General features: G+C 37.2%; 1 protein-coding gene across 1 annotated transcript in view; it reads left to right on the forward strand.

Annotated features, from left to right (window-relative positions):
* mier2 (mesoderm induction early response 1, family member 2) overlaps positions 1-5414 on the forward strand; it is a 38650-nt gene extending 33236 nt beyond the window's left edge. The window contains exons 11-12 of the mRNA XM_038301763.1: positions 694-833; positions 4227-5414. Coding sequence (XP_038157691.1) covers positions 694-833; positions 4227-4636 — 550 coding nt within the window. The 3' untranslated portion in view covers positions 4637-5414. The remainder of the gene's footprint in view (positions 1-693; positions 834-4226) is intronic.
* Positions 5415-14913: the final 9499 nt, after the last annotated feature.

A 14913-nucleotide genomic window follows, 5' to 3' on the forward strand; every position in this document is an offset into this window, starting at 1 on the left:
TGGGGAGCCAGTCTGTTGAAGGTGCAGATATTGTCCTCTAAATCTGAACCTCATGGAAAGTTGATGAAAAGAGAGCCGTCCTGAAACAAAAACCATTAAAGTCCTATTTACATTAAAGCTGTTTGCTCTCAGTGTATCAAACCATTAAAACTAAAACTAAATTGTTATGCCCATATGCAATAATAATGCTGTGTGTCATGGTCAAAATACTCTTATCAGACAGCAAAACACAGTGGTTGTATTATGAAGGCCCAATTATACTGGATTTGAATATGATCAAAGTGGACATTAAACATCTCTATTATGCTCTGATGTAAGCCAACAGAGAAGCAACAATGTCTTTGCGTGACCCAATCCAGACTTACTGTAAACCAAACAGAGAATCTGTAACATCTGCACATTTAGAAAAGCGGAATGAGTAATGTGCAAAAACTCTTAGACTATGATGGGATGTGCAATAAAAATGAAGCCTTATATCAAGAATTACATGTTAACTTATACAGTAGTTTGCCCTAAGCCCACTGTTATATGTGCAATCTATTTAGCATAACCCCTAACTTGCTGTCCACAGGTGCAAGTTACATTTAAGTGCATGTAAATACTAGTAGACTCTGCACCATGACACTTCTAGTGCTGGGACTGTATCCACTTCAGATCTTTCAGATCTTTAGTGAATGTGTTTTTGTGTTTCAGTGAGGATGGAGACCAGGACACTGAAGGAGGAGATCTCGAGGGAAACAACACTTTGGGGTTGCTGTCAGAGATCTCAATGAGCTCTGAAAAGATGGAGTCCCCATTTCCTGCAAACACAAATCTAGATCTAAACAAGCAAGGTATAAATGAAATATATTTTTTGTTCAACTGTTAAACTTAATGCTATACATGTTCTTCATACAGAAGTTTCATTGAAACATGGAAGGAGAATACAATGGTTACAGTTTTTGTTTTTTGACCATTGATGTAATAACAAGCTTTTAAAAAAAACTGCAGGGAAAATGATTGTTTCATTTGAATAGGAAGGAGAGTCGTTATGTTAAAATTCTCTTGTATTTTGTTATAAAATTCAATTTTAGTTTTCATTAATGGTTGGATTCTTCTCTAATAATCTTATGTTTAGTTTCATTGTTTAGTTTCATAATTCTATTTAATTTCTGCCATCAAGACATCATCGGTTGCTTCATCCTCATTATGTTTTTGTTATGTCTCCCCACCTTTGTTTTCTCCCACCTTTACCTTCACGTGTCTTGTTCTCTTTGTGCATGCATGTCTGCATGTCTGTGTTTGTCGGATGTGCATGTTTGTCCTTGCACGGTTCGTGACGGCTTTCTGCTCCAGAAGAAGAAGGCCGCCCCAGACGCAGACGAACTCCCCGCTTTCTGTTAAAGCCATGACCTTCGTCCACATGCGCCACAGAAAGCAGGCTGGGCCTGCAGGTAAAAAAAAAAAAACTTAGTGTAGAAAATTGTGGTCACTGAAAATGAATGTGATGATCTATTATTGAAAAGATGGTCACTTAGAATTGCAATGGTTTATTGTGGTTTATTGTGTATCTTGATGCAAATTGTATCACTAGAAAATAACACCCTGCATAATCCCACATTTGGTTACATTACTGACTTACTCTGGTTTTGGAAGGGAAAAAGTCAAATCTAAACACTCCAATCCTACCATGACAAGGCAAGAACAACTTTGTAGGAGGATGTGCAAATTACTCCGCATTGGTTAATCCAGTGTTTTTTTAGTGTTCACACCTATTGGTTACCATTCTTTTAAAGCAATCTCTTCAAGCCTAGCACACTGTATTTATACTGTGTCCCAGCATCACAGTAAAGCAGTGCATCAGGTCAGTCATAAGATCACAGATGAATATAGCCACCCACTCTCCCATCACTTTGAGCTCCTTCCATCATTGCAGAGATACAAATCGCTATGTAAAATGTGTACAGAAATTAGTTTATGCCCTCTGCCATCAAGGAGCTGAACAAGTAAATGTCACTTGGTTCTAATTATACTTTTTTTTAATGCTGCACAATATTTTTGTATCTTTCCCTTATTGTGCCTTAAAACAGCTCACTGTTAAGTGTCTGCAGACAACGTCCTTTCTCCGTTCCTTCTCTGATGCCCACTGTCAGCTGTAAGACATTATGTTTGTGTGTTCCATTCCACCACATCAAGTTATCTGTCAGAAAGCAACTCATGGACAATCATTACAATTCAAATAACCCAGAGCTCAAAGCAAGATTGCAGTATATAATATTTTAAAATAATTTTAATACATTTTCTAGGAAATGTATGAAATCATGTTTTTCTTATTTTAAGCTTTAGACTTAATTGGATTCTGTAAATACCATAGTAGCCCGTATATAGGACCAGGGTTTTTTTCCAGTTAAAAACGATGTGAAAATGTTGGGAGATCTTATAATCGGGGTCTAACCAATTATACAGGCTGACAGTTGTCTGGGGTTGCTACACGAACATAACAGCAGAGGGCGCCAGTTTTCTTTAAAGCCAGTGACCTCACTGTGGCTGGATTCATCTTTGTATCAAAACAGAAAAGAAGTGACAAGGATGCTACAAATAGAGAGTCACTGCCTGGAACAGAGTGCATCAAAACTCAGAGTTATTTTAAAATAGTAGTGGTAAATGCAGCCAAGGCATCAAACTGTCTGGCAGCAAAGAAATATGGCGTTGACTCTCCTCCTCCCCCTGGTGTGGAACAGCATTTATTATTGAGTGCTGTTTAGTTCCTCAAACCTTACTAAGAAGTTGTTTAGTTAATTTACGAAGTCAGCATCAGCTGCATCTACCGGGGACGAGGGTGTATAGTAGTCTGTGATCGCCCTTATGCCTTGCCACATCCTCCTGGTCTTGCTGGCATCATGGAAAAGATCCTAGATCTTCCGGCTGTGTTTCTGCTTCGCTGATCTGAAGGCACGGTTTAAGTTGGCACGTGCTGTTCTCAGTACCTCTCTGTCACCAGACTTGAAATCTGAGTACTGTGCTATAAGCCTCATGCAGGTTTTAGAGACATTCCTTGAGCAAAGTTCAGATTGTATTTGAGTTGAAGTGTTGCAAGATTTCAAATAAATGTGTCATTACTGTGTTTTATTTTTTTATTTTATTTTTTTTTTTACTTTTTATTGTTTAAGAGTATAGTGGAGGATGTTCTTTTTTCGGGTGGATCATCAAAATAACTGATCCTCCTAATTGTCAATCATTCTGGTGATATGTTTAAGTAAGGTGCTCTTCCCCATTTTCACTTCCTGGTGACGAGTCTGACATAGTGGAAAAATTGCATATTTTGTATCGGCGATGCAAACAGCATCTTGTAAACAGAGCGTGCACAAGGAGAAATAGGCTTGTGCATGCTCTCACAAGCGGTTAATATGCGTTCCCTCTCAGGAGTGGGTACAGGGTTGTGCATGTGCATTTTTTTTCTAAGTTGAGAAGGCTGGCTCCGCTAACCTTTAATTTAACAAATCCTTTAATGGAATATTATTCTAATGAAATTCTTATCACTTCTATAAAAAAAAAAATGTTTTCTTTAAACAAAATAACTTTGGTTTATCATTTGTTTTTGTTTTTTGGTCTTTGTTTTGTTCCTAAAACTGATCCTGGAAAGGGGGTCGTCTTATAATCAGGGTCGTCCTATATTTGGGTCAGTACGGTATATCGAACATAAGTTTTAGATGGGTAACAGGATGCAGAAAAAAAGTGAGGACATGAATACATCTGAGCTGATGCTTCTTGATCATTTCAAATACAGGTGTTTACTGATTATTATTTCCAACTGAGCCCTTCCATATTTTTTCTGGTGTCTAATGACCGGTGTTGCTCTTCTTTTATGGGGATTTAATCTCTGAAAATGTTTAGCAACATTTTTCAAAAGGTTTTAAACTTCAAAAAGACTTATAAAAATCTTTGCTCTTCTATTTTTGTCACTTAGATAAAGAAGAAGGCTTGAAAAGAAATTCTTAAATTACAGTTAAGGGTGTCTAATCTGGTTTTAAAAGACTGATAGGCTTTCTTTTGTCAGTATTACCAAAGTCTACACTTATTCTTTGAAAAATATTTTCAACTTGTGTGTTTTGCTTAATTCTGTCTTCTGTTCAATAAAATATGTTTTCATGAAAACTTTGAATACTATTTATTGAAAGATCAAAGACCCGATGAATCTGAGCATTTATTTGATTTTACATCATTTGAATTTCTCTCTGTGTGCTCAGATGGTGAGCTGGTGATGAGTCTGTCCGAACTGTGTGACGACGATTGTCCTCAGCAGCTTTTCGACTGTCCGTTCTCTTTCTCATCCATCGAAGAACTTGGAGACCCTGACTCGGATCGTCTGACGGCTTCGGTGCAGCTCCATCCTCAACCCTCTGACCAGTGCCCCGAGTGGGCCAGAGGAAGCCCTCAGTCCCACGATGACGATGACCACTGCTTTCTAAACTCCTGCTTCTACCAGCTGCACATGCAGGGCAGACCTTTTGTTTCCGATGGCTGTGGTGTGGCAGCTGGTGGAGCTCACGCCTCCCACACTCTGCAGGTGGAATTTAACCTTCCTTCAACCTCGGCTTCCTCATCCGCCCTCCTCTCATCAAATTTCCAGGCATTTGGCGGCCTGCTGCACCCCTAGCACTGTTTGCATTCTCCCCCTCAGAAAGAATTTGGGGTACATAGAAAGGTAAAATCTGAGATGAGATTATGCTGTTCATTTGCTCTGCAGAGAAATATTTATCCATACAGTTTTTATACCAGAAAAGGATGGACCTTTTGCACTGGAGTAGAGCTTGTTATCAACGTCCGTCCATTGCTGAATGTTGAGAGAATAATGGACCTTTTAAAGCCATCAGGTGTATATCTGTTAAATACAAATTTGTTAAAGCACAGTGGATGGGATGAGGGCTGCACACCAATTTTCAAAATCACTTCCATTATCTTTAACTTATTTTATTTTGTTATTGTTTTTGTTATTACATATTTTGTTTTGCATCATGCACATCAGTTGCTTGCTTTTGGTAATTTTTAGATATGGTAATTGTTTTTTCCTTTGTCCCCTAGTTCTGCCTCATTTTTTGTTTTTTTTAGTATCTGGGTGAAACTTTTTCATATTAACGTTAAAACCTGAATGGAAAATATTTTATTTAATATAGATTAGTTTAAACGCAAAGCCATATATGAGCACAACAGTCCATTTACATTTTTCTCCCATTTTGATATGTAATGATTAGGTTTCTACATGTCTTTTTTTTTTTTTTTGTATTCACTGACTTCCCACTAATTTCCACTTCTAGTGGAACTTAGTTCAACTAAAGCATCAACAGATGTTGTGTTTTGAGGTCAATGTAACTTCCTTTTTTCTCCGTTTCCATATAGCTCACACCTTTGAGCCAGGAAACGAACCCACCTATTACACAATTTAAAATACTGGTTCCTACCTCGGCTTTATTCATATTTAACTGAACACTTACATTTAGTTTATCCAGAAAACGAAAGGAGCTGTCATGCACCTCTACTGAGCGACATTTTGGGCTTTTTGTGTCACATCAGATTATATTTCAGTTAGATGCTCTGGTTTAGTTGGATAACAGTTATGCATTTGTTTTTTTATCCCCTGCAGTTGCTTTGCTTTTGAAAATAAAAAGCCTGAATGAAACAAAGTTCTTTATAATAAACAACCAACCAACCAAGGAGCAGCACTCAGGAAATGTATGTAAAGATGATTTCTGTTCATGTCTGACCTGGACAAGCGATGTCTGCACATCTTATTTGCCTATTTATGTAATAATGGTAATAACAGTTGAAATTCCCTTTTTGTCGTATTCATATGGTTTATATTTACACCTTGCTGCTTTTTGGCGACTCTAAAATGTCAAGAAGTTTCCGAGACGAAGTGAATTAAATCCACTTCAATGCTTTACATCTAGAATCCTTCATTTTTTTTATTTCCTGTAATAACTGGCCATGTAAAGCATGCTCAAATTGGAGTAAATCTTTCTGTTTTGTCTTTTTAAACATGGTTTGAAAGACAGTTAAAGTAGTAAAAATTAGCTGAAATCTCTCTTTTGGTTATTCCTTTTTGTTCTTATAAATTTATATATCTATATATATTCAATTTATGAATTACTGTCATATGTCTTTTAAATATAGTTTGTAAATAAACATCTGAAAGTAAACCCACCAGTGTAAAAATTTAACTTAGTGTTAAATTGGTTTGAGTGTTTTCTCATGATTTGTTGCCCTGAAATTATTTGATATTGAAGTTTATTCACATACACTAATTTGGATTCTTTACTTTGAGTCATTCTTTAAAAGCAAGAGATTAAATTGAAACAGAAAAAAAAGATTTAACTTTGCAAAAGTGTCAGTCTGCTCTTTTCTTTTTCCATGAGTTCCTGAGGGTGTTGATAGAGAAGACACTCTGTTGGTGTCTTCTGAAGATGATCACTAATGTTTTTGATTTAATTTTATTTTTCCTTGTGAAATTATCTAGAGAGGTTCTAATGAAAGGTTCTGATAACACAGCTGGTCAACTTTCATGTTGTTCAGCTTATTTTAATTTGTTTTGATGCAGGTTCCTTAGCAGATGATTGTAGAAGAGATCAGACTCTCTACAAGAGATTTATTGAAGATATGCATCATATTGCTGCCAATGCAGAAGGACATAACTTTCCTTAGAAAGTATAGTCTTCTCTTTCCATTCTTGTACACAGCCTTACAGTTGAATTTTCAGTCAAAAGTGTTGTCCAGGTAAACAACAAGGTAATTATACTTATTATAGTACTGTACCACCTCAACTTTCTCTCCCAAGTTGAGAAGAATGCAACCTTCTCCTGTTTCTTTTGAAATCTACATTTCCCTCGTTTTGTTGACATTCAGGATCAGATGATTGTTTCAACACCATGTAACAAAGCAGTTCCTCAGCTCTCTGTACTCAGCTTCTTTTCCAGCTGTGATGCACCCAACAACTGCACAGTCATGCAAGTATTGATGCAGATGACAGGAGTCTGTCTTGTACTGGAAGTCAGAGGTGTACAGAGTAAATGGGAATGTTGGAATTCTGTCCCCTGTGGTGCTCCTGTACTGCTGACTATCTCGGGCCTCTTTTCTCCTAGTCTGTAGAATTTGTTAGTTCAACCTCTAGCGTTATGCACGCTCTGATTTTTTGTCTTATATTAGCTTCATCTGGTCTGTTCCTGTTTGGCTGTGACACCATCCTGGAGAGAAATATCAACTGAGCTGCTCTAATCAACACCTTTGGTTTATACAGTTTGGAGCTCGGCCTATTTTTCAGTGTAGTCCTGTTTCTCTGACTGGCTGGATGTGCTCTCTTCGTCCTCTGGTGTGGGGGCGGGCTCGGGGTTCACCTGCCTGGCTTTGTGTTTCCTGGACGGGGCTGCCTGTGGAGCTGGATAACAAGTTTCTTTGTATCTCTGCTTCTTTCTGTATGTCGGCCTCGGCAGATGGTCGCTTACACTGAGCCTGGTTCTGCTGGAGGTGTCTTCCTGTTAAAAGGGAGTTTTCCTCTTCACTGTCACTATAAGCATGTTTGGTGTGAGGGATTCACAGTGAGCCTGGTCCTGGTTCAGGTCTTCCACATCACTGTAATTGTCTCCTGGGTCAGACTAAGGGTGAAGAGGTGCTGTAGAATCCATCAGAGCTGCTCTGCACAGGACTCTGCGGCTGACACCATCTGGACCTGGTGACATTGTGATGCAGCCTCCCCAGCTGCGTCTTCAGTTGACTTTTAGAAACAGACAGGTGGAAGTTGAGGGGAACAGCATTATTGTCTGATTTGTCTAAAAACAAACACATAAAAGCAGGACAGTTTATGGTAGCGGTGGAAGATTTGAGGTGTGGCAGAGAAGCTTTGGATCAAAGGAGTGTGGGGTGTCCATTTCACTGTGGGCATGAGAAAGGGATACTTAGCTTTTCCTCAACAGAGCCTAAGGAAGAACATATTTATCTATTTTTGGCTTCCCAGACCTAAATCTATTTCCCAGACTGTTCATCTATGCCCCTTCTTTTCTACTGTTTTAACCTTAAGATGCTTCTGTACACTCAATGTTTCCTTGTTTTCCTTTCTGAAGGATCCTTTCTTGTTCTGCAATTGCTTCAGATTACTGATGATCCAGGGTTTATTATTGGGAAAGTATTTTACTTGTATATTGGGGATGGTCTTCATAGTTCTTTATGTAGTCAGTCACATACTCAGTCATTGCACCAACATCCTCTTCATGTGGCCAAAACAGCGCATCCAAGTCTGTAGCCTCAAAACAACCTTGCAGGGCTTCTTCAGCTTCCTCTAACCATCTTCTTACAGTTCTTTTTAATGCATGTTGTCTCTTACAAAGGAGCTTAAACTCTGGGAAGAGAAAAACAAGATTGTGATGCAATTTCCCAAGAGGAGGCTAACTTGAACAACACTTGGCCTTGGCAGATGGCTGCTCACAGTGAGTCTGTTTCTGCTGGAGGTTTCTTCCTGTTAAAGCAAGTTTTGCCTCTCCACTGTCGCCACAAGCATGCTTGGTGTGAGGGATGGCCTTTGAGTCAATGGTTAAAGTGCCTTGAGATGACTCGTTGGGAATTGACGCTATATAACAATATAAAACTGAAGTTATATAATTGAATTGAATTGAACTTTAGTGAGACATTTGCATAAAATAACTCCAGAAATTTGTTTTCTCTGGTTCAGCAGCTGACAAACTTTTGGGGTTAGGCATAATTAAAATCACCAGTTTTTGCCACAAATACAATTGGCTGCTGTATCTGTAGCTCAACAACAGCAGAACTGATCACATCCCATGCAGTGTCAGCAATAGCAGTGGGTGGAATGTCAGTAGTTACCAAAAGAACACTGGTAAACTCTGGGAGAATAATATGGCCAAAAAAACAACTGCGAACAGTTAAATATCTGGGCTGCAGAGATGAATCTTCACAGTAACATGTCCTGGATGACACCATCTGTTGTTCACAATCACTGCCAACCCACTTCCCTTGAGTTTTCTAGCTATCTATAAATTCTGCTGATTTGTATGTCAGAAAGCCTGGCAGAGAAACCCTGGAGTTAGAGATATGATCCTACTGCCATGTGTCAGTGATTCACATTTTACTGTATTGCCATTATTTTTGACTGGATCCTTGTGAGGGCTTGGTGTTCTACTTGTTTCCTAACGATCTTGCATTGCTCATAAAAATAGATGGAAAATATGGCTTGTGTTTTCTGCTCCTTTCTGTCAGTACAACTGGTAACAAAGTCCAGGTCTTATTTCCACCTGCAAAATCTTCATGGTTTCACTTGCTTGATATGCAGATAAAACATAGTTATTGGTTTTTATTTATATTCTTTTTGGTAATTATCATTTGATACAGAGAAATAAAGCATATTCTTTTCATTATCAGGATGTGTCTGGCTGGACTGGAGACAACATGAATTCATCTAGTGATGTCAGCGATTACTGAGTCCATGCAGAAGCATAATCAATTCAATAAATCATTTAAAAGAATGGATTACACAGCCAAAAAAAGTAAAAAAATGTACTGCTATAAAGCAAATTTTAATACATTGATACTCAGTTTATTTGCTAATATTGGGTACAGTAGTTCAACATCTCGCTTTTTGTTCTCTCTGCTCTTTCCTTTCATTGTAGCAAAGAAAAAAGAGACAAAAAATCGGCTGGGCTGCTGCCATCCACACATTTGTTTATAAATGAATATGTTGGATCTGTTTTTCAGTGCTTGGTTCTGTTTCTGTTCTAGGACTTTGGGCTCTGTAATGCCTTTTAGCATAAAACTGCCTCAGCGTCTGTCTGACTGTTTCTTTCCTAGATAAAGCCTCCTGTGGAGCTACTTTACCATAAAATTTTCTAACATAGAAAATATTTGTGGATTAGTGCTTCTATCTCTCCCTCTGTCTTCTCAATCCCCCTTCAGCCTTGTCATAAGGCAGCATTCTCTATGCTTGGTTCTGCTGGAGGTTTCTTTCTGTTAAATGGGAGTTGTTGTTTTTTTTTCTTTAGCTGATTTTCCCTTAGATAGAAAACTTTTATCGAGTCTGACTGTAAAATCTGTTGAATTGAATCCGTAAAGGCAATGGCATTATATAAATAACTGTATTTAATTTTATTCAAATAACATGTAAAATAAGTTATATTCAAAGCAAAAGTGGATTGAATGAATATAGAGGTTCTGTGTTTGAGGCTAAATAGAAGCATCATCAAATTCTTCATACAACTTAGGCTGGGTTTGAGTCTTATTAATGTTAACTGTTACATTTTCTTTAATTACATGACAGAAACACGAATCATTTGTTTTTAAGGCCATTTTTGAATCCACAGCTCAACATGAATGTTTATGTGGAGTAGAAAGACAGTTATAGTATCAGTTTTGTTGTGTTTTTTGGCACGTTTCCTAACTGAGCAAGATTACCTTAGGGTACCTCAGTGGGAACTACCACAAACGAGCGCTTCTGCAAACAGAAAGCGGTTCTGTGTCTAATGATTTATTTTCACTTCCTGATATACCTGGCAGCAACCAGTTAAGTTGGATATTCCACAAGAATGAACAAGGTAAACCGGTAAGATGAGGTCGTTTCCAAACACTTCAACGGACAAACTAATGAGAAATGAGGAGTCTTTAGGCACTTGAAACAAGGTTAAACCTTATTTTAAAAGCATTGAATGTGAAAAGAAAAAGTAATTATTACCAGTGAATCCAATTCTACTTTTCTCTTCTGAAGTCAATGCTCAAATTAAGTTTTTTTCTTTTCTTTTCTTTTTTTTAAACTAAGGTCTGATTACTAGCAAAACTTAAATATTTGTTCATGTTTTTCTTTAATTGTGCTGTTTCTTTTTCCTAGTCACTGAGACTTCAATGATGCAAACAACCACAAGAGGGCAGAGAAGTCTTATTTAAAATAAAATTCTTTCTTGCATTTTTTTTTATTTTTTTTTACGATTTTTTTTTTATTCTGTAAATTGTTACCATTTAATCTGCCTCATGCAAAATATAAAAACTGTAGCAACAAAAATCTTCACACAGTCTGATATAATTTTATTTAACTCCCTTATGTGCAAAAGTCATTTAAAAGCTGCAGTCCAGTGCACACATGCATGAAAGATATTTCTCTGCAGTTCTGAACCAGTTTGCTCCAGGGGGGAAACACAATGTTGTTGCTCAGACCCCAAATACAGTACATTACAGAAGTATTTACACTAGTAGAACTTGTTTTTGATTGGTCATATTTGAACTTAGATAACAATGTATCTGATTGTGATGTTGTGTGACTGAACAACACAAAGTGGTACACAGATGAAGAGGAAATTGTACAGGATAATTATTGGTCTGATTACAAATAAAATCTCAATGACAACTGCAATGATGGGTGCAAGTCTTTGAGGTATATCTCTACTATCTTCAGACATCTTGCAGAAAAATGCTTGAGCTCAATCAGAATGAATAGAAAGTTTCTGTGAACAGCTGTATTACATCTTATGATAGATTTTTAATAAAAAATATGTCTAGACTTTGATTGAGCCATCGAAACAGATGGATATTTATTGATCTTACTCATGCCATAATAGCCCTGGTAGTGTGTTTAGAGCAGGGGTCTTCAATGTTTTCCAAGCCAAGGACCCCCAAACTGATGGCGAGATGGAGCGGGGACCCCCTAATTGTATATATATTGTATGAAATTGTGTTATAATAGACTGGTCCTATAGTCAGTCTAATACAGATGGAGTAATGTAACGAAAGTAATTTCTCTCTGGGATTATTAAAGTATTTCTGATTCCTGGTTGATGGGACAGGTGTTGTGAATGAAATGATGCCCAGTTTGAAAGAGCTCCTGTGTGTCGCTGAATGTGTGCATTGATGACTGAAAGACATCTTCTGCCTCCATTTAACTGTTTACTACAGTGTGTTGAATTCATGTTAATGTGGATTTAAAGACATTTCAATTAGTGGAAAATTAAAGGGGTGAATATAAAAAAAGTCTAATCAACCAAAAGTTTCACGACCCCCATGCAGTACCTCCGTGGACCCCCTAGGGGTCGCGGACCCCCTGTTGAAGACCTCCGGTTTAGAGTGAAAGTCAATCTCCACCCCAGTCTCAACCTTTTGCAACCTCAGTATCTATCCCAAGGTCGCTGTCAGATGCCCCATGTACTTCAGTCAGCTTTCCAGCATGCGTGTGCATGCTAAAAGCTTCCCACAGCATCATGCTGCCGTAACCTTGTTTCAGAGTGGGGTAGTTTGTTCATGACAGATTGTGTGGTTCCTTCTCAGACATTTTTTTTCATGAAGTCCAACAGCTTTTTTGTTTTAGCTGAGCATAGCACCTTCTTCAGCATGTTTGATTCACGACATGGTTTGTAGTAAACAGCAAATTGTACTTCTTAAAGTGTTACCCCAAAATTAACCTTTTTTTGCATTTAAACTTTTAAACAATGGTGTGCATTTTTAATGTTACTGTGCAATTTCTTATTTTTTCATATTTTATAGTTCTTCAGTACTTGTCTCAAACAGTCTAAGTGTTTCCTTAAGTGGTTAAACTTTGGCAACTGCAGTTGAATTTTTCTGATGGTTCATGCTAGTATGTGCCACTAGCCATTTCTATCCAACTGAAATGCAAAGTTTAAGTAACTTTTAAATGTAATTTCAAATGCTAATTTGTATTTTTTTTTCCATTTAGTTTGAAGTGAATTAACTAAGCACCAGAAAGTAGAATCTTGTCATATCTAGTTGTCCACATTATGTCGTCAAGCATGGCTGTAATAAACAGGAAGTAGAGGCTGTAATCTTGCATGGACTATAGATCAGTAATAAAGGAAAGTTTTAATAAATGCGTCATTATCTAGGAAGTTGTGCTACATCAGAGCTTATTGAAAAAATAGTTTCTATCCCCTGTTGTGTGCATTTATATTTTTCGCAAAAGCCAAAAACCACTCCAAGCGAACATAAAACCTTTATGCGAATTTTTGAGGGAGTTGTTTCACCTTTATGATGCAGTACTTAAAAAGTGCATTAGAAAACGCTGATGGAAACGCATTTTATGTCACTTGCACACAATATTTCATAATAACCCCCAATTCAGGCATGGGAAAATTATGAATTTAAGGACTGCTGGTGAAGATTCTCAGTCATCAAGGTCATAATCATTCATAACATTTTAAAAAAACAATCCACTAGACTTTATTTCCAAGTTTGAAGACGTTTCCATCCCCATCCAGGAAGCTTTTTCAATTCAAATTCAGGAAGCTTTGAATTGAAAAAGCTTCCTGGATGGGAATGGAAACGTTTTCAAACTTTCAAACAAAGTCTAGGGGATTGTTTGTTTATTAAACTTTTTTGAAGGATTTTTATTACGTTTTTACCAGAGGTACGCCTCATACCAAAGAACAATCCTTTAGAGTGCTTTTCTAGTTTCTTTCTGAAGTTAAGCTTAATGATGTTCTTTTAATCTTAAGCTAAGTCATCTCCCAAACTCCTGCTGAACCCTCAAAGCAATCCCCACATCTAGCCCCTCCCATCCTCTTGGCACTCAGTACTATGGAGGTATTTTTCAAACTTTGCTTAGGGGCAGGGTAAAGTAATGTTTTTTTTCCTTAAATTGAGGTAGGTTACACTTTTTAAGGTTTTGTTCTTACTCCTCACCAACTTTCTGGCATATAATGTTCTCCTTTCAACAGATAAAAAAAGCATAGTGGAACGTTAATCATTTGTGTTATACCTTCATTCCAGCTTTAAATGTCCCTACAACTTTACCTTTGACCTTCCAGCTAGTTTCTTGATTTAGTGTAGTATCTTTTTCCTTTAGAATATGATATATGTTTCTGTGATGATTTTGCAGGTGATATAAAATATAACTCCTAAATTAAAGATCTGTATAGTTCTGTCAGAATTTTAAAGCATTGTTATTTCCATCCAGCTAATGGATGCTTTAATCATCTAACAGTTCTCAGATGTATGTATGTATGAATGGCTATATGTATGTTTATATGAACATTAATTGATTTATATACTCACTTGACATTTTGAGTATCTAATATGTAATGCAGCAATCTGGAAGATTGTTGGTGTTGAGGAAGGGATATGAATAATAACTTTTACTACTTCATACCCCTTTTCAGACATATACGGAAGAGGATTAGGGCCGCTGAAAAAATGTAAAAAGATAACTGATTTTTACATTTTATTTCAGTATAATGTGAGAAAAAGGTCAGAATTCTGATTTTTTTTTTTTTTTTCAAAATTGGGACTTCTGACTTTAATCTCAGAATTCTGACTGAATTCTGACAGCTAACAAACATGTTAGCATCAAGCCGTAGCCATTTCTGTTTTAGAGACTATCTCTCTTGTTTTAAGCACCTTCTGCTCCTACATTAATGAAATAGCATCACCTAGTCGCCTAATTCCGCCATTTTCCACCAATGTGTCAGTGAAGCTGAGTGCTCTCACATCTGTGCCTTCATGGTGCCCATCTACATTAAGATCCAAGATTCTGAGATTAAAGTCAGAATTCTGACAAAAAAGAATTCTGAGAAAACAGTCAGAATTCTGAGATTAAAGTGAAAATTCCGACTTTTTTCCCATATTATATTAAACTGAAATAATATTAAACAATCATAACTTTTTTTTGTTTTTGCAGTGGCCCTAAACCTCTTCCGTGGACATAAGCACTGAATTATGTATATGGTTTAATATAGCACCAATAATGCATCAAATTGCGTGTGTTAAATTTGCGATTTTGTTTGATTATCTGAAATAAGGTTATTGATTCAATGCTTTACATACACCAGAGGAGAAAAAAGCTGAGAGGCTCTATCTTGCGTTTTCTCAGTTGTGCGTAAAATGAGTGAAATATTTGCGACGATGAGTAGCTATTAGTCCAAGTGGTGCCAGAGGAGGAAGTGG

Source organism: Cyprinodon tularosa, unplaced genomic scaffold, assembly GCF_016077235.1.
Source record: "Cyprinodon tularosa strain WSP-4 unplaced genomic scaffold, ASM1607723v1 ctg473, whole genome shotgun sequence".
Taxonomy (NCBI): Eukaryota; Metazoa; Chordata; class Actinopteri; order Cyprinodontiformes; family Cyprinodontidae; genus Cyprinodon; species Cyprinodon tularosa.